The sequence below is a fragment of the Semicossyphus pulcher genome, unplaced genomic scaffold (genome assembly GCF_022749685.1).
Source record: "Semicossyphus pulcher isolate SPU_LCO1_2020_fin unplaced genomic scaffold, fSemPul1.0.p SCAF_17, whole genome shotgun sequence".
Classification (NCBI taxonomy): Eukaryota; Metazoa; Chordata; class Actinopteri; order Labriformes; family Labridae; genus Semicossyphus; species Semicossyphus pulcher.
The window spans coordinates 26,789,534-26,813,350 of record NW_027211681.1 but is presented as its reverse complement, the minus strand read 5'-3'; the positions used below and the strand labels follow the sequence as shown (position 1 = coordinate 26,813,350).

At 41.9% G+C, this 23,817-nt stretch overlaps 1 protein-coding gene across 1 annotated transcript in view; it reads right to left on the bottom strand.

Annotated features, from left to right (window-relative positions):
* Positions 1–4,060: 4,060 nt before the first annotated feature.
* The window catches only part of lcor (ligand dependent nuclear receptor corepressor), a 75,926-nt gene continuing 56,169 nt past the window's right edge, over positions 4,061–23,817 (bottom strand). Inside the window, exons 4-7 of the mRNA XM_069666599.1 lie at positions 21,259–21,391; positions 13,731–14,192; positions 9,935–10,019; positions 4,061–5,198 (exon numbers count right to left, since the gene is read on the bottom strand). Of these exons, the coding sequence (XP_069522700.1) occupies positions 4,061–5,198; positions 9,935–10,019; positions 13,731–14,192; positions 21,259–21,391 (1,818 nt within the window). The remainder of the gene's footprint in view (positions 5,199–9,934; positions 10,020–13,730; positions 14,193–21,258; positions 21,392–23,817) is intronic.

Below are 23,817 nucleotides of genomic sequence, written 5' to 3'. Positions count from 1 at the left end.
AATATTGGTCAGTCAGACACTTGAAGCGTCTCCCTCCTCCCTTCACAAGAGGGAGGCGAAACAAAGAAAAGAAAAACGAACAGATAATAAAAGATACAGCGGAGCATACTATATTTCCCAGAGTATCAGTTATCCCTTCGCCAGGCTCCCAGGTAAGGTCTACATAAAAGTACGAGGCACGGAAAGGAGTCATTATTCTGAGTTTGAGGTATAGTACTTGGTCTCAGCTGACCAAGTTGACATATAGTTTATATACTGTATATATACGTCTATAAATTACATCTAGTACAGGTAGTTAAGTTTGCGCCATTTTCCGACTGACAAATATTGCTGCCCATCCCATTGGCTCGATCCTGAGACATTTACAGTACTGAAGGCTACTGTCGCACGCCCGCGTCAGAAAACGACTGTGTTTCCAATGCAAGCAGCGTAAAGTCAAAACTAAAAGCAAAAGAACAAAAACAACAGTCTGTCATGAAGGAACTGACAGTGCCATCTTTTTGCAGATCACTGTCCTGGTTTTGTAAGTTTGAGATATTCATTTTAGTTTACTACATTCATTATGTGAGTACTGTTAATGTGTATATAAATAGATATATACTGTTTTCGTAAGTATATAATATAGTATGAGATGTCTTTAAAAACAGCGGTGAGACTCAGTTTCAAGAAGGAGGACTTTTTCGGACAGGGGGAGCCGTTAACCACATGACTATAAACAATCAAAATAACCGAAGAAAATCAAAAGAAATGAAATAAATACACCTTAAATGGCATGCACCTCAGTAGATAGGTCAGGCTGAAAATGGGATTTTTAAAATAATGTTAAATAACGTGTTTTTTAAAGGAATGACACATTTTAAGCAAATGCCAAATTTACAATAAAAGTCAAGAGTTCTAAAGTAGGGTAGGAAAGGAGATAGTTTGGCCCTCGAGGAATCGCCCTTTCAGGGGAATTCAATCTAAGTGCTGTTGGAGTTCATGCAAACCTGTGCGTTAAGTGCCAATAAGTCTAATTCTACACACACATTTCAATTTTTTAAAAGCACAAATCCATGCTTTACATGCATTACATCAAACGGGCACAGTGCCATGACTTTGTTCTGTCTTTTAGAGGGAGGGAGCACATAGTTGCTCTTTGTCAAACTGTTTTCACAGCTGGCTACGTGAGCAGCTATCACGCCTTTTTATCAAAAGCATGTTCAGAAGTGCTTTGTGATCGACACCACGATCCAGTTTTAACTATCAGATCAGTGCATTGTCCTTCGCCGGGTCCAATTTGACATGCACAGCTATCTTTTAGACACTTCTAATGCTCTGCATTGTCAAAGTGTTGGACGCATTTCATGCATTATGACCCCCAGAGATACTGATGAGAGGTCTTTTTTTAGGTTCTTTTTCATTGGACATGCATACCTGCCATTCAAGACAGGAAAGCTACAAAGCTTTAGGTGACTAACCAATAACCGCAGAGGAAATCAAGATTGTATGCCACAGGTAGTAAATGGTTGTAATTCTAATTAATTGGGATTAATTAATAACTTAGTCTTAGTTTGAGCATCTCTCGCTCAGGCTTACTCGTGTTAAATCCTCTCATCATAAAATGGCCCAATCCCCAAAATCAGCCAAAAAGTGGTGCATGCCATTTTAAAGAGAATAATCAAAGAAAATAACAAATCAAATAAATAAAATGTACATTACATTTCAAAAGGAGTGAATCATTATCATTTCATCTGAGCAGAGGTACAATTCTCATGTTAAAAATCTCACAGACTGGGTGAGCACCAGGCAGTGTCAGGAGCGAAGAGCAACATTTACTACAGAGCAAGAAAAAAAAAACATGACAACCAATTTTTCCTGATGGAAATGACCAAGAGAGCATTTTCTTTCCACGTGTCCTCTGAAGGATATTCGTTGTCCACCTGGTAAAACGTGATAGTTTTTCTATCCCTGGTGCTTCGGTGGCAATGGGAGGGAAAACGACGAGACGACACTACACAAAACTCAACTTGTTCAAGCTGTTGACCATTTTTTTCTTTTTTTTTCTTTTATTATGGAGGTAATCGAGAGGGAAAAAAAGAGTCGTTTGGGTCCAAGCTGTAGCTTTCTGAAAGTCTTCACACTAAAGCTTTTTTCTTCCATCTCTCTGCCCTCCTCATCGTGCCCTGCTCCATATCCCCAGAGAAGAGCTACACTACATGCATAACCTCAAACAGCTTTCTTTCTCTCGTGTTTTCTCTTGTTTTTGAAAGTGCTATTTTAGAAGTTTAGCGCCACGATCCTCAAACCTAACGTTAACATCTTCTGTTCTTTTAATGATTCATTAGCAGGTCTTTCTGCTATGGCGCTGCCATATTTGCCCCTGCTTCGGACAAAGCATTAGCGAGGGTCATGTCTTGTCCTCCTGTCTTTCTACTATAGGTCCAAGAGAAAATGACCATATTTGAAACCCACATTATCTGTCTCAGTTACCCTGAGTTATAAATGAGGAGAAAGAAATCATCCAGAATCACAGATTGGCTTTTACATCATCAGTCACAATAATTTATAATATATTAAATCTGCCTTTCCCTCGCCTCTACCAACTACCCCTTCCCACTGCATATTGCCCACCCACCATCCCAAAATGAACACCCCTCTATAAATGCACATTGTTGTAGTAAACTGCCTTTAAAACTGTCTGAAGTTTGAGGGAAAATAATTTCTTCTAATAGTCACCAGCTAAGCCGCTTCTGCTTAGTTTGATTAGAAAAGGAGAAAAAAAAACATCAGAAATAAGTGGTTGATAGCTAAGACTAGCTAAAACTCTTTAGCTAAGGCTAGCTAAAGCCTTGTATAAGGAGCTAGATGATTAACTGGATAGCAGCAGAGTTTCACAATCTGATCCTAGAAGGCTTTCATCCAATAAAGATCTCCATGAGGGGATGAGTTCACTTCGGTCAAGATTTCGGGTGCAACCTGAAGGCAGCTCCAGCATTCCAGGATCAGCAGTGAGCGACTGATGGAGGTCCATGAGGTAGCATTTCACCCTACAGCTGATCCACAATCAGATTACCTCTCAACTTGTCCCTTGGCAAAAAAGAGGGTTTTGGAGCTATCTGGGATCTGATTATGGATCAGCGTACGCAGGCGATGTGCATCCTCTGACCCATTGCGAGGTTGCGACTGGGCTTCAGAAACAGACCATAATAAGTGCATGATGCAAGGGCAACAATGCCGAGGTAACCTGGTCTGTAAGCGCCAGACCCAGAGTGTAGTGCAAAAGAAAGCAAAACAAATCAAATGAAAAGATAGAGGAAAAGATGTCGATTATAGAAGTCAGTAGTGTCCACGAAACTCACAAACATGCATCCCTGAATGACTTTTGTGTGTCTTTTCTCATTCAAAAAGGATAGGTTAATGTTGTTTCGTCCGCACAGAGATAAGCAAAATATCTTAAGGAGGGAAAAAGGTTTGCAGTTAAAGCATCATGGCTACCTGGCAATAATAGAATGGGTTTCGATTTACAACCCCAGTGAGAAATATCAATGGTATGATTAAACCTCACAATTAGAGTCAAATGTAATAGACAGTTCACTTACCAATTTTCAGCTAGTACTCCAAGAGAGGGGGGAGCAGTAAAGGGACAAATTTGTCAGTTTTTTCAAGGAATTAATTTTAAACCTTCCCCTCATTTTTCCCCCCAATTTGGAATGGTCCAAAGCACAAACTGCATTTATAAGCAGCAATGGTTTGGTGTATCGAGTTCAGAAAAGAGGGGAACAGGGTTTTTGGGCTGGGGATTATCAGCATGCTTATGGAAATTTCATCAATTGTCATTTACTAATGTCATTTGTTAAGCTCCTGGACACAAAAGCTAAACAAATGCTTATACAGCATTGCCAAAGCGACGTTTGTTAAAAACCATCGGATTTGTTATCTCCAGTTTGTTTTACGAATCCTCCTTATATTATCCCTGCGTTTGTGCTCACCCAGATACTGCAAAGGAAATTGGCACAAATAAAGCCCCATCCGTTTTCAAATCACTTTAGTCATTAGACTGAGGTTTACATGTGTGAGTTGTTTAGTCGATTGGTTTGAAATTGTCATCAATCTCTTCTTTTACATTGTCCTTGAGGTCAGCAGCTGCCAGCGGCTGGCCGTCGTCTCGTGGGGTAGGGGTGGGTGTGTTCTCCGACTCGGCAGGATAATCCTGACCTCCTGCTTCCATCTTCATCATCAGCTTGAGCTTCTTCTTTGGGGGGTTCTTCAGGGTTCCCATGCGCTCCTTGACCTTGTACTCCAGGGTGCTGTGCGGAATCCCGTACATGTTCTGAGCCTTGGACACACTCATCTTCCCGCTCATCACTACTGCTATGGCCTCCTCCAAGATCTCGCTGTTGTACTGGCGATAGCGGCCTCTTTTCTTTCTCGGTTGCTTGGAGTTTGGGTCGCCTTCCACGTCGGAGGTGGAGTACGCTGGCCCAGAACCAGAGTGGTCCAAATCGGAGCTCCAGTAGTCAGCTGCCCCATCTAACAGGCTTCCAAGGCTTCCTCCCCGGCGGTTTTGCTTGGGCAGGATGGCTCTCAGCTTCCGGCTCAGAGTGTTCTCCCCATGGCAACCACCACCAACCCCCATGGCGCCATAGCCGTACAGCTCAGAGGCATGGGAGTCCCAGGAGAGATCCATGCCCCGAACTTGGGGGATCTTTAGGTCGACAGGAGGTGAGTGGCCCTGGTCTCGCTTGCCCTCATTGTGGTGGTGTTGGGCCTTGGAGACCTGATTATGATGATGATGGAGGGAACTCTTGTAAGAGAAGGCTCCGTGGTGGTGATTCTCCAGGAATGTAGGCAGGTCTTTGAGGTCACTGAGTGCCCCGCTTAGAGCTCCACTGGCCTGCTTTAATTTCAACAGGCTTTCAAGGTGGGCCTTGCTTCCCCAGAAAGAGGATGAACCCTTCTGGCCAAGCAAGGAGTGTGACTGCCCATGATTGAGCAAGCCAGCTGACTCTAGATTAGCCAATGAAAGAGCAGCAGGCTGGCTCAGGAGGCGGTGCTTCTGGCTGAGGAGCTCTTCCTTGATACGCAGGGAGCGGGCCAATGGGGGTTTGAAGGAGTTGGAGTTGACGTAGTTCTCCCTCAGTCCGTCCTGCAAGCTTCTCTGCAGCAGGCCATCCTCCTCATCCACCTCAGGTAGGGTATGTTCTATTTTGAGGGAACGTCTGGATGGAGAAAAAAAAGGGAACATTTTAATAGCAGTGTCTGAGATCAGAAAACGGTTTAAGACCGTGGTTTGACACAAACTGCATTTTTAAATGTAAGATTATTTTCACAAATGAAGAATTAGATTATTTTTACATTTTACCATCCTACATTTGGTGGGAAATATAGTCATTATTTTGAATCTCATTTCACCAAAATCACAAATTTTACAAACATTACAAAACCCCAAACAAATCAATTTAATGAATTTAACAGCAGCATCTTTTTCCAGGAACAGCTATTAAAGAAAAACCCCAGACCACATGATGAAGAGCATTCATTGTCTACTTAGAACTATTTCTTCCCTAAATAAAAAAGGTTTTCAAATCAGTAGATTGTCCACAGAAACTGGGGTACTTTTTCTGGAAAGATATGTAGCTCTAGTTTAAAATATTGGTCGGAGCACTACAAGGACAATTCTCTGGTGGACAGAGAATGGAGACAGAAATATAAGTTGTGTTCTCTCTTGACCAATTGAAACTGAAACAATTTGCATAAATACCCCTCAGGGGTCAACCTTACAATATTATGTGACTTGATATAAATGCTGTTTAATTATATATCCAATGAAACACTTTTTAAATGCTCACATGGACCTGCTTAGTTACCCCTAGGAAACTTTAGAAATGTCCTCTGTGTCAGGTATTATTTTGGTGCTAGCAAAACAACTGCAGGCTTAGAATGTTACAAAACACATGCCAACCACAAACATGTTCAGATGAAAAAAGTTACTGAAACACAAAACATTACTTGTCTGTAGGCCCTTCAAAATTCAACGGTTAACATTTCTGAAATCGTCTCTGCTGTGTAAACATTCACTTACATGCAAAGTGCCTCCACTTGAACTGCTAAAGCCATGTTCTTTGGCTAAGTAACTATAGCAACAGTGGAAAATCTCTTTTAAAAATGCCCTTAGGCTAATAATAACAGGAAATGGCTTGTCAAGTCAGAGGATTGCATGGGGGAAAAGAAACTTGAGGGAAATACTGTATCTCTCCAGTGAAAGGCATATGCTGGTTAGCTACAGTGCCACTGACTGTGCAATGTGGGGAGTCCTCAGCAGGAGCTTAAAGACAGATTACCACAGTGGGCGGTCGAGGGCTCGCTGAAAACAATACAGGGTTAATGAGAGGCTTTGGAGTCTACACTAATAGAGCGTTCTGTTACAGTAAGCATCCAGTCATGAGGGAGGCTGCACCAGACAGTGATGGTGGATCTAAGGATTCAATGAGAGAATACATTTGTTTCAGCACCTGGGTGTATGACCTGTGTACCCTAAAAATCATGTGTGTATGTTCTAGCCTGCAGCAAATATTTTGACATTGACATTGTAAATGGGACATTTAATGAATAACTGCATTTTGTTTTTTTGGGGGGAAATCTTCAAATTATTAGTCAAATTATTAATAACCCTTCTTTTAATTCCTTTAATTTATAAAAAATGTACAAACCTCCCCTCAGGTTTTTACAGAAATCTGGAATTCGTGGCCAGTAACCTGTATTGCACACACTAACTTGGTGTGTGTTTTTTGGGTGGTTGTCTAACTGTCGGAGATGAATTTGTGATAGTGGGAGTGGAACTACAGGCTCTGCCTCCTCCTGTAGTTAATATTACATGACCTGATCATTGGAGACTTGCATTAAAGCTGGGGCCTTAGGGCCTTTAGGGCCTTTGGGGCCTTAGGACCCTGAGGAAAGAGACGGTGTCCCATCCTAAGGGGTTTAAGGTGCTGTGTCTAATTTAATTTTTCGTCTAGCCCTATCGAAGAATATATTTCATGGGGTGTATCTGCTGGACACTTGCTTGGCGAGTGTGTCTGCAAACAACATCTTCTTGTGTTACATTAAGATTTATCGCCTTGCTGTTGGATGCCTCAGCCAACCAGTCAAGTTGCAGTTTACATTAAATGGTAGGTCTTAAAAGTGGGACAAGAAATATACTTGTATATTCTAAGTATTTGGAACGATAAAATAATTAATCTTACATTAAAAAGATGTCACACCACTATCATTTCTCTCTCTGTTTCTCTGCAGAGCACTTAAATGTCAGGGGCCCTTCTCAATACAGCAGAACCAACAGGGAAGCGAGGGATAGAGCGAGGGGAGATTGTCCACTAACCAATTGCTCATGGCGTCCATCTTTTGGACAGATGCCAAAATAATAACACACCAGATCATGTAGAAGGGATTTAAAGATAAAGTGACCTTGACCTTTGCACACAAAAATCCGTTCAGTTCATCCTTTTGTGCCGAAGATATCTCAGGAAGACTTGCTTTCACCAGGAGGAACCTCTCATGAGGTTGCTTCTTGGGACTCAAAACTGTAATGTCAATGCATTTCTCAAATCTCCGCTCAGAAAGTGGTTGGAGGTGTATTCACAGAGATATGCTACACATATCATGCAGGTTTCCTATGCCCCGTTCTTCCACCTGTGAAGCCTCAACGCAATCCAGCGTTTAGGGCTGCTCAGTGTATCGAACCTTTGCTAATCCATCTTTGACCTACAGATCAAAAGTGTTCCTGGAAAAGGCAACTGCGATTAGCGTCGATTGTGTATTCCCTCTTGATGGACGAGCCAAGTATGATGGGTACTGATTCAAACATGACTTCAAGGCAGAATACATGTTCATCAATAAATGATCAGGCTGCAACGCTGAGGATTGTCAATAAAGGCACTGACAGGAGAGGAAAAGAGAAAAGTACTTAAAGCCTTGTCCATGTGTTTGACACTTACAGCCATTGAACCCTCACTCAAGGGTTGGGGGGTTGGACGTAGGAGGGGTCTAAATTAAAAATACCTGTGAACAAGTATGAACAGCATTGCCATGGGATGCATCATAGCTCCAGTATCGATCACTAGAGTGAAACCAGTACGTATGATATGAAAGGTTGGAGGCGTTGTCAGAACTTGCTTTCAAAAGACGAGGGAGGAGATCAAATTGTGCGCCCCCCAAATGTAAAGAGACCAAGCAAGGGCACGGCTCTTTCAAGGCCTGCAGAGCTTCGCTTTGCTGTTCCAACAAAGTCGATTCTCCTCAAGTCAATGATTCAACTATCAGCAGGCATAAAACACCCCTGTAATTTTTTAATAAGGCACGAGTAGAGGTGAACACAATGCTTACAAATATAGTGGCTTGTCCTTCTGATTGGAGGTTTTACGCGCCCTGTGGTGCTGCTACGGAGCAGGAGATCCACTGTTTTGCTTGCCTTCACTTCATGCATCTTTCATGACAATGTTTCTGCTGCTTCTGCATTGATTTCTCCCGTTTACCACATTTGATTTAAAGTCATTTGTGAGCTGCTCTGTGGTTGTGCTGGAAATTTACTATTTGTGGTTGGTGCTGTGATGCAGTCATGTGCCGTGAGAATGTCAGACTTGGTAGACTTGAATACCTTATTTAATGGAGCTAGCAACAAAATTGACCTTATCCAGTTTTTGTTTATTTCCCTTTTTTATCTTAACTGAATTTTTTTAGGAACCTCTGCAACCGTCAATTGTCGGGGTTCTCTTCAATACTTGCAAGCAGCATACGCACAGGGTGCATAAGAGTCATGCCTGAACAAGTGGCCATCATCAGGAATTAATGGAGTTGAACACTTGAAAAAATCATTCCCATCTTGTAGGGTTCTTATGCAATGGGAATGTTGTTCACTACTCCAGTCAATAGATTGGATCTCGGCTGCAACAGCAGGAAACGAGAGAACGGGAGATAGTCCACTCAGCCCGTAGTGCGCTTCGGCTCAGCTCAAGCTAAAAGTCAATAACATTGCGTACGATTGAGGCACAGTAGATTTATTGCTTGACAGTATGTTGACAAATAGACTAGCTAGCTATCCAGTCATATCTTAGTGCCCAAATCAAAGATATTCACACAAAAACTGGCGTCCAATGCCTGAGACTGAGACTGCTGATTACTCGATTAGATACAGGCTGATACTATGTAGCCAGCAGTATTCAGACGGCCTTATTCCATATATGTAAGGAATATTTAAGGAACTCTTTAACATCCATCGGTTACTGGTGCCATTAAGTATTAAGTAATAGCTAGAAAGCATGTCTAACCATAGGCACTCCTGTAAATTTGTACTGTTGCTACAAGGTTAAGCTTCTTAGCCTAGTTATCAACTTGATTTTTCACATAGGAAATCTAAGACACACCACTTTCTTTCTATTGTATTCATCGATAAAGATGCTGTGTAATTGTAGCTTGTTGCATACCACGAGGTTACAGAGTTGTGTGTCATGTAGAGGCAGTAGTTCTTAAACTTCTTGAGTTAACCCTTTATTAGCTTCTTTCAAACCTTTCTTTAGATGTGTGTGAGAAATGTAGGCTGTTAAGTCTTCTCAGCTCTAGGTGTTATAGGTGTGAAATGGTAAACATATCCAGTATTTCACAAGAAAAAAGCACATAAATGTTGACATCTGCCTGTGATGGTTGTCGTCTGCTTGTAAAATCAATCTTTGTTGGCTAACTCGGGAAGCTTGACTGTTCTGAATCAGAATCGGACTATAACATCAGCACCTCTGGCTAAATCTCCACACAGGATTTAGTGTTGGTCTGACAAGTGCTCAGTGCGGTGAGTGCAGAGCAGAAACACAATAACAATGAGTTTTAACTTCTTCATTGTTGTTTTAGGCACATGACCACGCCGCTCTGCTAACAGAGGCCAGTTTTACTAATCCTGTTGTCTTACCCTTTGACCCCAGGCGCAGGCGGGAAGCCGGTTTTGTGGCTGCCTGCGCTGTGGGTCTTCTTGGTGGAGAGGTCCAGGACGCCATCTGAGAAAAAAAATCGCACAGGAAGAAAGATTAACGACAACTGAGTTCAAATCCTTTGCAAAGCATTGCTGCTTTGAAGATTCAAAAAAACATCAACACATAGCGTAGTGGCACACTTCTGATTAACTATTCGTGTTAACTAAAGGTTCATCATTTTGTACGCTTAGTGAACAGTTTGTAGTTCACTGTATTTCCAACAGTTTTGGGGATTTGAGAGAACTTTTACAATTATTTCTCCTCTGTCTGGTGCAGAACAACCCCAAGAGGACACTTATAAAAGCAGTTAACAAACATCACTGCAAAGAAGAAAAAATGAAAACAAAAGGACTGTTAACTATAAAACAAATTAACAATCAGTTAGTTTATGTTTTAATTAGAATTATTAATTTGCAGAAAACAAAACCTGGTTGGAAATACCAGAAATTAGAATAGAAATCAATGTGTTTAGAAAGTTTTCAGCGCATAGCTGAAGAGGAAAAGTTGGTTTATTAATCAAAAGAAAATACAACCAAGCGCAGTGGAAGCAGGCTGAGTGAACACATGAATAACTGCTGGTAACAAAAGCAACAGCTTTGTGTGGACCAATAAAACTAAAACATGTTCTGCGGGTCCTGAAGTCTTACACTGATTTAAAGCCAATAATCTGAATTTTAGACTTTTATAAAGTTGAATTTACTTTTTCTGAAGAGTTTGTTTGACCACATTAATATAAAATCTAAACCAATAAGCAAACGTGTGCCAGACAGCTCTGTGTGGTCAGACTGCAGCCGACCGTTTTAACAATGAAATAAATCCACATTTAAGACTTGTAAACAGTGTCTGTAACTTGTTGTGTGTCTACATATGAAAAGGACTTCTGTTTTTTGCTTATGTCCATTTCAAAAACAGACTTGAGATATCCAGTGAGCTTCAGAGCAGGTGGACTCTGTGCGACGAAGTCTGTGAATATGGTGGCAACATGCTGTGTGTGATATCTCAGTTTATTAGTGAATACATCTGTCAAGTCAAACGCACACAGGAAAGATATGGAGTAATGTGTGGGGAAATAGCGTCAAGTAAAAATGAGTTAAAGCTGATTTTCTCTTTTTAGATTATGGTCATTTTGACAACTTTTGCATCTCATTTTTGTAACGTTTTTGACTTTTTCTGAGCTGTATTAAATGATGTTTTAAAGTGGACGATGGATTTTATATTACTTTCAGCGTTTTGCGTTTGATGGTTGTGTAAAAAAATACAATTTACATACAAATTGTTTCTTTTTTTGAAAGCCCGAAACTGACAAACATCCATCATAGACACAAACGCAAACATAGGAATTCATGAACAGACTCCGTGTTTCTCTCTGTGTGTTTTGCTGGTGTAATCTCTAGAGTGCAGCTGACCTTCTGACCTCTCTAACCCACACAGCCCTATATGGGCACAGGACTCACTAATCTTTAGGGGCTTTTCGTTGTTTAATCGCACCAAAAATAAAACCTGAGGTGATATAAAGATGAAAACCGATCATTGTAGAGCCCAGAAGCAACAGGAACATCAAGAATGTAATCATGGTAATGGTAGTATGTGCTTATATGTAGCAGTCTCTAACTATGAACCTAGCACCACGCGTTATTGTTATGTGTACACAGACACAAAAGAATCATACAGTATACAGAGTGTCCTTTGTGTCAGGCCCTCATGGACTGAAGTTTATCACTGTTTTTAAATAAAATGGTTCAAACTACAGAAGGCGTTTCTTTTTAAAGGGTTTCTAATTTATATTTGTTTGAATCCTCTTTACATCCAAACAATGATCAATACATTCATTTCTCTCTAACAAAGACAGAATTACTCCAACTGAAGTGACAGGAAAAAACAGTTGCTTAAAAAAATGTGGTAAAAAAGAAAAGTGTGCACATATCCCAAAGTTTAACTGAACCCAATCAAAACCTGCCGGCACTGTTGTAAACATTTAAAATAAAGATGCTGTGTTGGATGAGAAGCTCACACAGCTGAAGCATTGGTGGAAGTATGAGCTGTGATGCAAGCTTAGCGACTCCTGCTGAGGAATCACTGGCAGGAAGTGGTTGGTGGAAAGAGAGCATCAGTCGGACCTCACTGAAGTTAAGTTTGCGTAAACCTGGTGACCTCAGGTCCAGGATTCACTCTCCTGGTTTGGCTGGCTCTCAAGCAGCTAACTGCTCGACAGCGTTTAAAAGCTAATCTCTAACTTTGTCTGACAGCTGTTTGGTGCCTGGCTGATGGTGTACGCAGGTTTACCAGAGCTTATTTTAGGGCTGGACATGACGCAGAATTTTATACATATAGAGGAAACAGAGAAAGTCGACTCGGGGTCGGGGAGTCCTAGCTTATTCACTGACCTGCTGCTGTTTCATACAGCTGAGAACCACAGTAAACATGTGAGCGACAGGAGGCTTAAAACTCAGCAGAGCTGCAGGGCTCTGTGTGCTCATCGCTGCACTCGTCCACACACACATTTCATCTATTTTTAATGTAAAAATGTAATTAGTGGAGCATAAACACTAAAATTACATGTGCGTGTGTGTGTGTGTGTGTGATCCAGCTTTGGGGATTATGAATACAAATGTATCTAAAAGGTGTTGCGTGTGTGTGTCTGTAAGACAGAGAGATAATGTGCGAGTAGGTGGATGTAAATGCCTAAATCTTTTTTGTGAAAATTACGGAGGCTTACTGTAAGCAGATTCCAAAAAGCTGGTATTAAAGAGGGTGACCGGTCACACTGCGGTTGAGGTTAAAAAAAAAAAGCGAGCTGTGGCTTCTGTGTGCTCCGTGATGGAAACGCAGACCCCCTGCTGGTTTACTTTGATTAAACGCAGATTGAGCTCTGAGCTACATTTCAGAGATCAGTACGGTGCTGCCAGGGCTCAATCCCAAAGATGATGGCTTCCTGCGATCTGTTCATGAGACCAATCTGTGTGTGACGGATGTGTTTCTATATGTAGGAAATGAATCTGCGCGGGCAGTCTCTTTACAAAGTCACGGTGATGAAATCTGTTCTATCATCGCATGTCCAAAACTTCTACAAAAGCCGTTGCATGTATGATTTTATATATTTTTCACATGCTTGTTTTTTCTTTTCCTTTTTTCCTTAATTTTTTTGTTAAATTTGTTTTTTTATTTATGTTTCAAACTCTTACATCAGCCAAGGACACACATCAGAGTGTTCCATAAGCAGAGCTCTCTGCCTTTTGAGCCTTTCAGATTTAGTGTCAGAGAAACAATACATCTTAATATCGAGCTTCTTTGTTCACTGCGTTTAGCTGTTTAAATCAGCAGGTGTGTTGTTCTGGAGAGGAGACCTGCAGATAATTCACCTTGCTGTAAAAAACTTTTGAACTTTGAACTCCTAATTTTGAGAGTGTATTGTATATTGTATATTATGTTTATAGACTGTCATACTGTTGCTCCTGCATTTCTCTGTGTGCAATAAAAAATCGACAGACCAAATGTGACCCGGGGACTTCTTAAGTGATGATCCTAATCATTTACTTTTGGGGGGCAGGCCTTAAAGAACTAGTTCCAAAATGTTTTTGATTTGTTCTTGGCTTAAGTCTTTCTTCTAGTCTGAGCCTAAACATCTAACCTGGACACTAAACCAAAGGTTGGGTTAGACTTGTGCTAGTCATATATGAGGGGTTAGGTTAGAGCTAAGAAAACCAACATAAAGCATGTGTGTGATGTTGCTCTCACCCTGCTGGCTGGGCTCCGGGTCGTCCTGGTTCTTTTTGACGGAGAGGTCCAGCGGGCCGTCCTGGTCGGTCATGAGAAGCTTGCTGAGGACGGGATTCTGTGCAGAGGCAACAGCCGTACCTCCTGCTCCACCCCCGTTGGTGGCTCCCGTACCGTTGCTGCAGGCAGGTGCTGAGGCAGCAGCAGCGGCTGAGGTTGGGCTGAGGCCCGGGGTCGGGGATGGAGAGGAGGAGGCAGACGATGGAGGGGAGCTCGGCGCGGGCAGCGGCCCAGGCGGGGAGCCGGGGGCCTGGGCCAGAGACGCCGCTCTCGGCAGGCTTTGGTCCTTCATGGTGCCGTTGGGCAGGGGCGAGTCGTCCTGAGTAGTTTTTGAGGTATATTCGGCAGCGAACTGGCGGATCATTCGCTGCATGATCTCACGAGCCACTAGAGGAATGTGAGGTTCTGAGAAACTTGGGAGGTCTGGAGAGAAACAAAAACAGAGGAGCAAACATGTCAGCAGCTCGTCCTCCAGGAATTTCTGCAGTCATTGCAATGTTTGCCAGTTTATTTATCTCATTGCATCCTGAAAATGTAATCCTTGTGCCATGCTGAAATAATCCAAAAATCACTCTGAAGCATCATCTAATCCTGCCTATTGACCACCATGAAAGCACCATGATATCGGTGTATACAGCAGATTATCGCTCTGAATGCAGCTTCCCTTTTAGGGCAATATTCTGCCTCATAACAACATAAACAAAGTATCTATGGGGAGGCATTGCCTGGGGTTTCTTTCAGATGTTAATGGATAACTTGATGACATTGTCAAGTTTCTTAAAGCAGGTTTTTATCTCAGCTAAAAAATGATGTTCTCCACTTTAGAATTTAGTAAGTAGGTTAGTTAGATAGAGTAAACAAATGGCAACATATGTGTAATAATGTTCATAGTAATTGAAGGCCAAATGAAACAGAGGGTCTAAATGCCACCAGTAAGATTTCATGTGCCTCAAGATGTCCATAAATACATGAATAGTAAACGGGGTCAAGAACTAAGGGTTGGCTCAGGCCTACATGAATCTGAGGCTGTGGTAGTTAAATACAAGTATCCACTACAGCAAAATATACATTACAAAAAAATATATACTTCAAGGTGCAACAAGTACCAGAAGACCGCCACGAGCCCGGGAGAGAAACACAGCCGTCCCAACCAAACTCTCCATTATCCCCCGCTGTGATAAAACAAGCCCGCATCAAACATCAGTCATCGATCTCATTTATTAATTCATACTGAGCAAAACAGCGACAATGACGACACATTTGTTAATAATGCATTAATCTGGCGTTGTCCCAGATAAGTCAACTGCACTTATCTCTTTATGACCAGCGGCTATATCATCATTGGGATTCATTCACGCATGAGTCGAACCTTAAATCCTCCAAACAATACATCCGCCCTAAAAATCTAATCCTGCAACTGCGCTGAAATAATCCAAAAACCACATCTATACTGCAGTGTATATCCAGCACTTAATCCTGCCTATAGAGCAAGGTTCAGCATAATATGGATGTACAGCTGCTTTTTCCCAGCATGCTTTTAACTGTTTCTCCATTAAGTTATTTTCCATGGTTTCAATAAATAACCCTGTTATATGTTCTGGAGCTTTTATAGCCTTGTTGCTGCTTCATCACATTGTGTGAGCCAGCTAAAAGAGCAATAAGAGCTCCAAGTCAGCGTGTGAAAATTAACTGTGAAACCGCCGAGGATCATTAAACTTGAGCTTCTGAACTTTTGATTCCTTGTTAGCAAACAGCCCGAGGCTACAGAGACAAGATACACGACTAAATGTGACCTCTTGACCTCTTTATGATTGTTGGCTTGTCTGCTAATTATTCCACTACTTTATCCTCAAACTGCTACTTTATTTTCCCTGTGTTAAACAAACAGTGCAACCATACATTAGAAGACTTTGAAAAAACACCTTTTTGAAGACGTTAAAGGATTTAAAAGTGGTAAATCTTGGGGCGCTGGTTTAGCTCAGTTGGTAGAGCGGACGCCCCGTGTACAGAGGCTGTAGTCCTCGTCGCACTGATCACAGGTTCGACTCCTGGTCTGCCAATCATTTGGTGCATCTCATCCCCCACTCTCTACTCCCAACATTTCCTGTCTATCTTCAGCTGTCCTATAAATAAAGGCAAAAGCCAAAAAAAGTGGTAAATTTTAAAGCGTCAGATGTTCCCGGTAGAGGTGGGAATCGCAGGGTAACTCAGGAGACGATATGATACACAGTATGTGGCCCGTGATCACGATACAGCGATTCTGTGATGATTGCTATAATGCTAGACAATCATATAATGAAACATCACCACATCTGATGAACTTCTTACTTGGCCAGTTAGAGCGCCAAATATTAGTTAATTAAAATATGGATATTTGGCACTAGCCAATCGTTAATTGTGTTGCACGAGTCAGGACGACGATATTTTGCTGTATCGATATTTTGTCCCGTCCCTATTTCCCAGTCAAAGCGATACAGTCGTGATGTCTTTGCAATATCTGCACAATTGATCTCATTTCTGATCACTTTATTAAGCACTGTAAAAATAAACCATGTTAATAAAACAAACTGTTCTTCAGATGATTTAAAGCGCCACGAAAGTGAACGTCAAACATGAATAAAAACCAAGTCAAACCAAACAAGTAAACACAGAGGCAAAAACCAAAGATGTCAAAGTCTGTTTGTTCACAAGATGTTTCACAGGAGACGGTGAGAAGCCTTTTGAAAGAGAAGAATAGAAACTCATAGTATTAAATTCAGTATCAAATCAACATACAGTATGACACTTAAAAGACTGTTTGAAGAGTGTTTAGGCAAATGTCTGAGTGCTTTTGAATTAAACCTTTTGTTTTCTTAGGAAGATGAAATCACTTTCATGTCACTCAGGTGCAATTATATCATCCTTTAAAATCCTCAGGTTAAACGCCACATAAACGAACAATCTTGTCCTGTGTCTGGTTGTGTTTATAAGCTTGTTATTTAGCTGTTTTTCAGCTCTATAATCTCCTCCAGCATCACACTGTGGCTTTCTATCGATCACAGGCTGTGCAGAGCTGTGCCACAGGCCTGCACGCAGGTGTTGTTGCCGTTTGTTGTTTGCCATAGATTGCTTAATCCTTTTGTTAATGTTATTTGACTTCTTTGCTCCACCTAAGCATCTCGCTGTGTAATCCCTGCCACTGAAATTATGTTGTTAACATGGCAATAAAAGAGATTACACTGTGAACTGAAAGTCTGTGTTCTGTCAAAGACCCAAGAGCAATTAACAGATCCACGAGGATCTGTAAGTAGATACAGTGTGTGGCCCTTTGCCCGCTCTGCCACAATCAAACAGGCCTTAAATGTTAAGAAAACCCAGGAAGTGTCTTTAGTTAGCTGGAATGTGCCCTCATTATGCAGCTCCATTTTGACAGGAGCAGGTTTTAATGCTGCCACCTTGGAAATCTCCTGGGGAAACCTCAGCGTGTCGCCTCTGTGAGCTCTGTGCTTGCTTGGAAATGGCTGTTGTGTAACACCACAGGCTAGTGCAAAGTTACACAATGGGTCTCGCTTTGCTACAGCAGAGCCACATAAGGGGTCTCGCTTTGCTGCAGCAACGCCAACAAAGTGATCTGGCAGCTGTATTTTCTTTAAAGAATCATTTCCTTGAGTAGTTGAGGAATTCTGCCGTCCACCCTGTGAGAGGAAGTGTGAATGCATGTTGATGTGTGTGTGTGTGTGTGTGTGTGTGTACTGTATTGTGTTTCAGTGCCTTTTAAATCAACATTATGTTGCAGTCAGAAAGATAAGGAAGATTTGTAACAGGAATCACATTCTGATGGATGGACTTTACTTGAAATGAATGGTGCATTACATTCATAGTGAATTTACAGCACAATAACAACACTTACTATGTTGTAGATAATGTTAAAAAGGTGTTTAATGTTCGCCCAAGTTTGAGTCTTGACTTTGTTTCCACATGTGGACGGAGCATATCGAACATACTGGTCACTCTGAATTGCAAATGCCGCTAACTGTTGCCTGTTTAGCTTCTTAAATAAAGTCCAAATGTGAAGTTAAGGAAGGGCCAAACATCGTGCACCAGACAAAGGACAACGTTAACAAACATGCTTGTATATTTTAGCTTTATGTTGGCATCAGAAGCGAAAAGAGAGCGTGAGCAGAAAGATTACATTCTTTAAATTAAGCATTGCCTCAAATTTTCCACTGGTATAACTCACACCATGAGATCAAAGCATGACCAATCCAGGAGCCTGAGAAGCGTTCAGACAAATCTGCACTTCATGATTTAGTTGCTAATTGGACTGGCTCGCGTTTAAGCTGAAATCAAAATACAACACAGCTTTTATTTGGTCTCGACTTAATAACATGAGTAACGTGAAATCATATTTTGTGATGCTGTATTGATCATTCAAAGAGCTATCCATCATCTCTTTATCTCTTCATATTCATTTACATGCAGAGATCGATTTCTTTCACATACAGAAAAATATGAATTTACTCAGACTGAATAAAAAGTAGTGCTATGATGATGGATGTTACATTTTGGCAGGCGTGTATTTTCCAATGGAACTACAACATATTGAAATATATTGATAACACCTGTATTGTTAAACGTATTGTATCTCCAGATTCTTGCCAATACACAACTCTAATATTGAGCTCTGAGCTGAGCGAGTGGAGTGAACAAACGGAGCGGAGGTTTTCACCGCTCCTCTTCACTCTCATGCTTTTTTTTTTGCAGGTGGAAAGCAAAGATTCTGCTCTCACTTTTTACACCGCTGATTACAGCGTAAAGTTCTCTGGTATAACTGCATGTGTCAGTTTGCAGACAACTGCACAGTCACAAAACTGATCACATCAGGTTCTCAAAATGTTTACAGCTTTGTTAGTAATGCCTGGTTTTATGAAACCCAGCAGTGAATATAGTCGACTTCTTCCCCTTTCAAGAGCCAGCATTACTTGTTTTAAAAACAGGAAGTTCACACTCTTATTGTTGCGTGGGATGTTTTAGACCATACGCAGTGCGGTGCGGTATCTATGGCTGCTCAGTGACGTTGCATAATGACACATTCCTGAGCCTTTTTCCTCCATGTTGATGAATGTGCGCTTGTTTTAACTGTGTGCCTGACTACGTGCTGACAGGTCTGTTACTGTATTAAAGCCTGCGTAAGTGTGTGTCCCATCATGCCTGTGCCTGTGTGACTGTTTATCTTTCTATATATGGCAGCTCCACAGGCAGCTTGGCCTGTGTGAGTGAAGCCAGATTGATTGGGGCCGAGCATTGATTGGACAGACATCTGCTTCCTCACTCCCTCCCTCCCTCCTGGAAAAACACAACACGAGCTACAGTCTAGCGAGCGCCGCTCTCCTCTGTCACAAAATAGCAGCCTGCTGCAGGACAGAACATGATACACTCCCAGTTAGGAGGGGATTATAGCAACTCAGCAAATATTCTGACTTTCAATGGGTGCTGATTTACACCGTGCAGCACAGCTGACAGTGCATGTAGATACAAGCACCAGAGAAAAAGTCAAAGAAACATTCATAGTCATCCATCTGTGCTGAATGTGATGCAGTACCCTAATTTTTCTCCACTCAGAACCCCGTGGCTCGCTACTCTCTGACAGTCTGGGGATGAAGGCCTATATTCCTGGGGCTTCATTGTGGCCAGCAGATAACCGATATTGGATATCCAGGCCAAGACTTCCTGTTGCCTGAGCTGGTCATTGTTTACAGTCCCGACTCGAAACATGACAATGGAGTTAGCAACGACATCCACAGCCTGGTTGTTACTTGAACTCATGAGCAGAATCTGTTCATGGAGATTTATAAAAAGCTACATGTTTGTTGGATGATAACTGATAACTAACCTTTTTAGATTTCCACATGTAATCAATACCTGCTCACATGTGGCGGGCAGTACTACTCAGACAAACAGATATCAGAATGCTTGATACAAAACAACCATTTTGTCTGCGCCTACAGATTCATCAGCAACAAACCATCAAGAGACAATGTAGATTTATAAAGAGGTCACAGACGTGGCCTAATGTGTTATTAGCCCCAACAGGCTGCTGTAAGTTTGCATTAACCCGTCAAAGGTGTAGTTTTATATTTGGCTCAATTTTAACGACTTCAATCCTCGTGTGACTAAAGTTGGTCCTCCAGCGAATCTCTCCTGTTGTCATTTTTGGTCCCTTGTCAGTCTGTTTGCTCCGACACACCTTTAAAATTCTAATATAGCAAAAAGCTGTCCTCGACTCTCATAACACTGTCTTTGTGCTCTGTCTTGTATCAGCGTATTTTAGTTATGGCTGCTATTGTGTTGTTTCTCCCTGTGATTGGTGTACATTCAACTAATGTGACTCGTTTGCAGGTGATATCAATTCCCCTATTTTTAAAGTCCCTCCCACATTCATCACTAGTTTCTCGTCTCAGTTCTACCTAACACCAAAATGTAAAATAACCTTCAACTGTTTCCCACATGGCCTCTCAACGTAATGATGTGCACAGGTCGGAAAAGTGGGTCGGCCTCTCTGGCCCAGATCTTATCTGATTTAGGGTCTACCTGGAGGGCAGAAATGTCTTTGTTCCAATTGTTAAACTTTGAGAAGGTTCCATGTGGTGTCCCTCAGGGATCGATCCCTGGTCCCCTTTCTTTCCAAACCACACAAATTAATATGATATGCAGAAAACACACAAGTTCACACATCTCACTAGGGACTTGTGTCCTCCTAAAGTATGTGCAGGAAGGTGCTCAACTTCTGCAGGATGCATAGTTTTCTGCAACGCAATGTAGGTTTAATTACCCTAAAGACTTTGTAGTTCACATCTTTGTAATAATAACTCTGCTGCAATGTTTGCAGTCTACTCAGCCAACTAATAACTAAAGAACTACCACAGGTTAGAGTTGTTTTATAGTCCAACACTTTTTTTAAAAGAGATCTTTGGAGTTTATGTCTATGTGTGTCTGTATCCAAAGGGCACCTCAAACTAACTCCATCTGAGTGCAGGAAGCGCTCATATCTTTTTGTTTTTTAATAAGTATATTTATTTGAAAGTGTACCTGACTCTTCTGAATGCTAGAATTGTCCAAAAAGTTTAAACATGAAAGAGAATAGCCATGACAACAAGAAGGAAAGTTGACACGATGCAGGCGAGATCATTGTCTCTGATATTATCTCATAAAGCAAAATGGAAGCTTTGACTTGTGTTGTTGCTCATGAATAAGAGATTTAACTGTTTTTGAGTGATGGAGACAATTAGCATTCGTATTGCAACACAATGCAATAACATTTCGCTGGTCAGTTACGTTTATTTTAGAGTGCTTTCAAGTCCCACAAAATCTTCTAAATCATAACGAACTGTTAATGCTCTGGTTTCAGCTCATTTTAACTGCTGACTGATCTTGTCTGAAATATACCTGTAAGATGTTTCATGTGGAAGTGAGTAATAAAGTGACTAATCATGACCGTGGTGTTTGTTACCTTTTCTGTGGAACACAGCATTGAGGAAGTCTTGGGCCTGTCTCTCCAGCCGGCTGATCCGAGACTGCTCCTGTTTGAAGTCTTCACACTCCGACAGCACCTGGCTGCCTCCACCGTTCTCTACGCCGTGATCCTACATAAACACACAGAGACGCAAACGAGTGAGTAAAGGCCTGTTCTATCAAAATAGAAAACCTTCCACATACGCACACGCACACACACCATCACATCACTCCCTCCACCACGCGTCATGTGTCTTTGTTTGACCATGTTAAGCTACAGGCGTCCATGTTTTTTCTGTAGCTGCAGGTCTGAAGTAGTTGAATCTGCTTCAAGAATATAGTCATGAATGCACATCATGATTTATTTTTTCACTTGAGAAGTGTGTGATTGTCGGTCTTTGTTCGAGAGCAACACATCTTGTGGCAGCACTGCACTGCACTCTGATAAACTGTGTTATATTAGTACATTAGTTAGAATAAGGACTCGATTTACAGGCTGATTTCATGTTGAGGTTTTGTTTCCCTCAGTACTCCCTGCATGCGCCTAGTTTTGCTCTTGTTGAACTCAAGCTGCTTTTAGTCGGACAATTTGATTACAGACGTTTCCCGAGCCTGCAGAAGCAGCCTGCACACATACAGAGTGAGCCCAAGCAGAGTGTTTGTTTACACCTCGCGCACGTTTTGCTTCAGCAACGCCGGAATGCTGCAAAAACACACACTTGGGCGGCTTAACGCCGGCGTAGCTTGGTCCAATGTGAACTAACAAAGGCTGCATGGCGGCGGAGCTTCGTTGTGACGCTGAGGAGGAACTGCACTGTGAAAGGGGGTATTGATAGCATGTTTTTCTGAGCCTACAGAAGCAGCTTGCAAGCATACAGTTTGAGGAAAAGCAGAGATAATCTAAGTGCAAACGGAGACATCTTGGAAAGCAGGAGGGGAATTGGGATTTTACTTAGAGCGGGGTCTCTCATTTCGAGAGCATGACTCTGTAGCCGCTTTCCCACTGGTCAAAAAACCCACTAACAGCCGGCTTTTTTCTTAATGTGAAGGTTACAATCGGCATTCAGACCCGGGTCAAATGACTCGGAAGTAGACCCGGGTTTTATCCGCTCAGCTCCGACTGACATTAATGGGCACACAAAACCCGTGTCAACGCGCTAATCTCCGCCCCCTTTCCGGCGCGATGCTATGCTCAGTCAGTAACTTCTGTGACCTAACCACTGTAATATCTTCAGTGAAGCAGCAGAAAAGACACCGAAAGCAGTATACTTCACTGGCGATGGGAAAGGAGACAATCTGCATTTATAAGTGGGTCTTCCCGGGTCTGAGAAACCTGCGTCAACATGCTAAATGTAGGTGGGAAAGGGGCGTATGATTACAAATGTACCCGCCTTTGCACTAAAATATTCCCTGCTTGCGCTCGGATTTGATCTGCTTGTGCTCAAACTGTGTGCTAAAAATATTGATCGCATGTTTTCCTGAGCTCTAGAGACAGCCTGCAAGGATACAGTTTGAGCATGAGCAAAGTTCTTCTTTGTGCAAGCAGGGACTATTAGAGTGCAAGGGCAGGGTTTTGCAAGAAAGCATTACCCAATCTGAACATAAAATCTAAGGGTCATGCTCTCAAATTGAACGACAGTGCTCTTTAGAAAATAAAGGACAATGATTCCTCATGTAGGACAACAAGCCTGCAGAACACTGACGATATTTAATCAGCTCTCGCAACTCTTCAAAATCAAAAGAAGTAAATAGGAGCGCGTCATCAAACATGACTGACAAATCACCAATACGATGAGAAAATGGAGAAGGGGGGGCAGGACAGCTCAATTCTGTGCTGGGGGCATTTTCAAGTTGACAGCCAATCAATCGCCTTCCTCAGAATATCCGAGCTACTGAACCTGAAGAAGACGCAACTCTGCCAATTAGAGATTATTATGAAAGGAACAACGGCTAAGTGGGAACGTGAATTCAGCCTCCGAATGGGAGAGGGGATTAACACCATTGTTGTCGTTAGTTGTAATGAGTGTGCAACCATTGTTTTTATAACACTAAACAGGGAATTTGAGTGTGTGTGTGTGTGTGTGTGTGTGTGTGTGTGTGTGTGTGTGTGTGTGTGTGTGTGTGTGTGTGTGTGTGTCCGCATTAAAGAACAGAGACAAAGCAACAAACGGAGATGAGAGCGTGTTTTTAAGGCTTTCACTATTCCTCCCGCTCTCTTTATTTTAACCCCCTCAGCTCTCTCTATCTGCTGGCAGTTTGCATGACTTCAGATCAATGAATCAATGGTTCCCGCCCACTGAAGCTCCTCTGGCATTTCACAAACAAGCAGAGGGTAATAACAGTGAGACAGAGAGAGCTTTCAAGCCCTGAAGGATGAATAAAAGATGAAAATTGTGTTGAGGGAGAAGAGGAATATAATTAAGCCTGCTGCAAATTTAGTCTGATTATGATTTGCACACTTTGAGCGGCTAACATAATTATTGACCAGTCAGACAATACTGCTGGAAAGGTAGCCTGCAGTCTCTGCTGGGCTTTGTTTAATTGATTCTACTCGGCT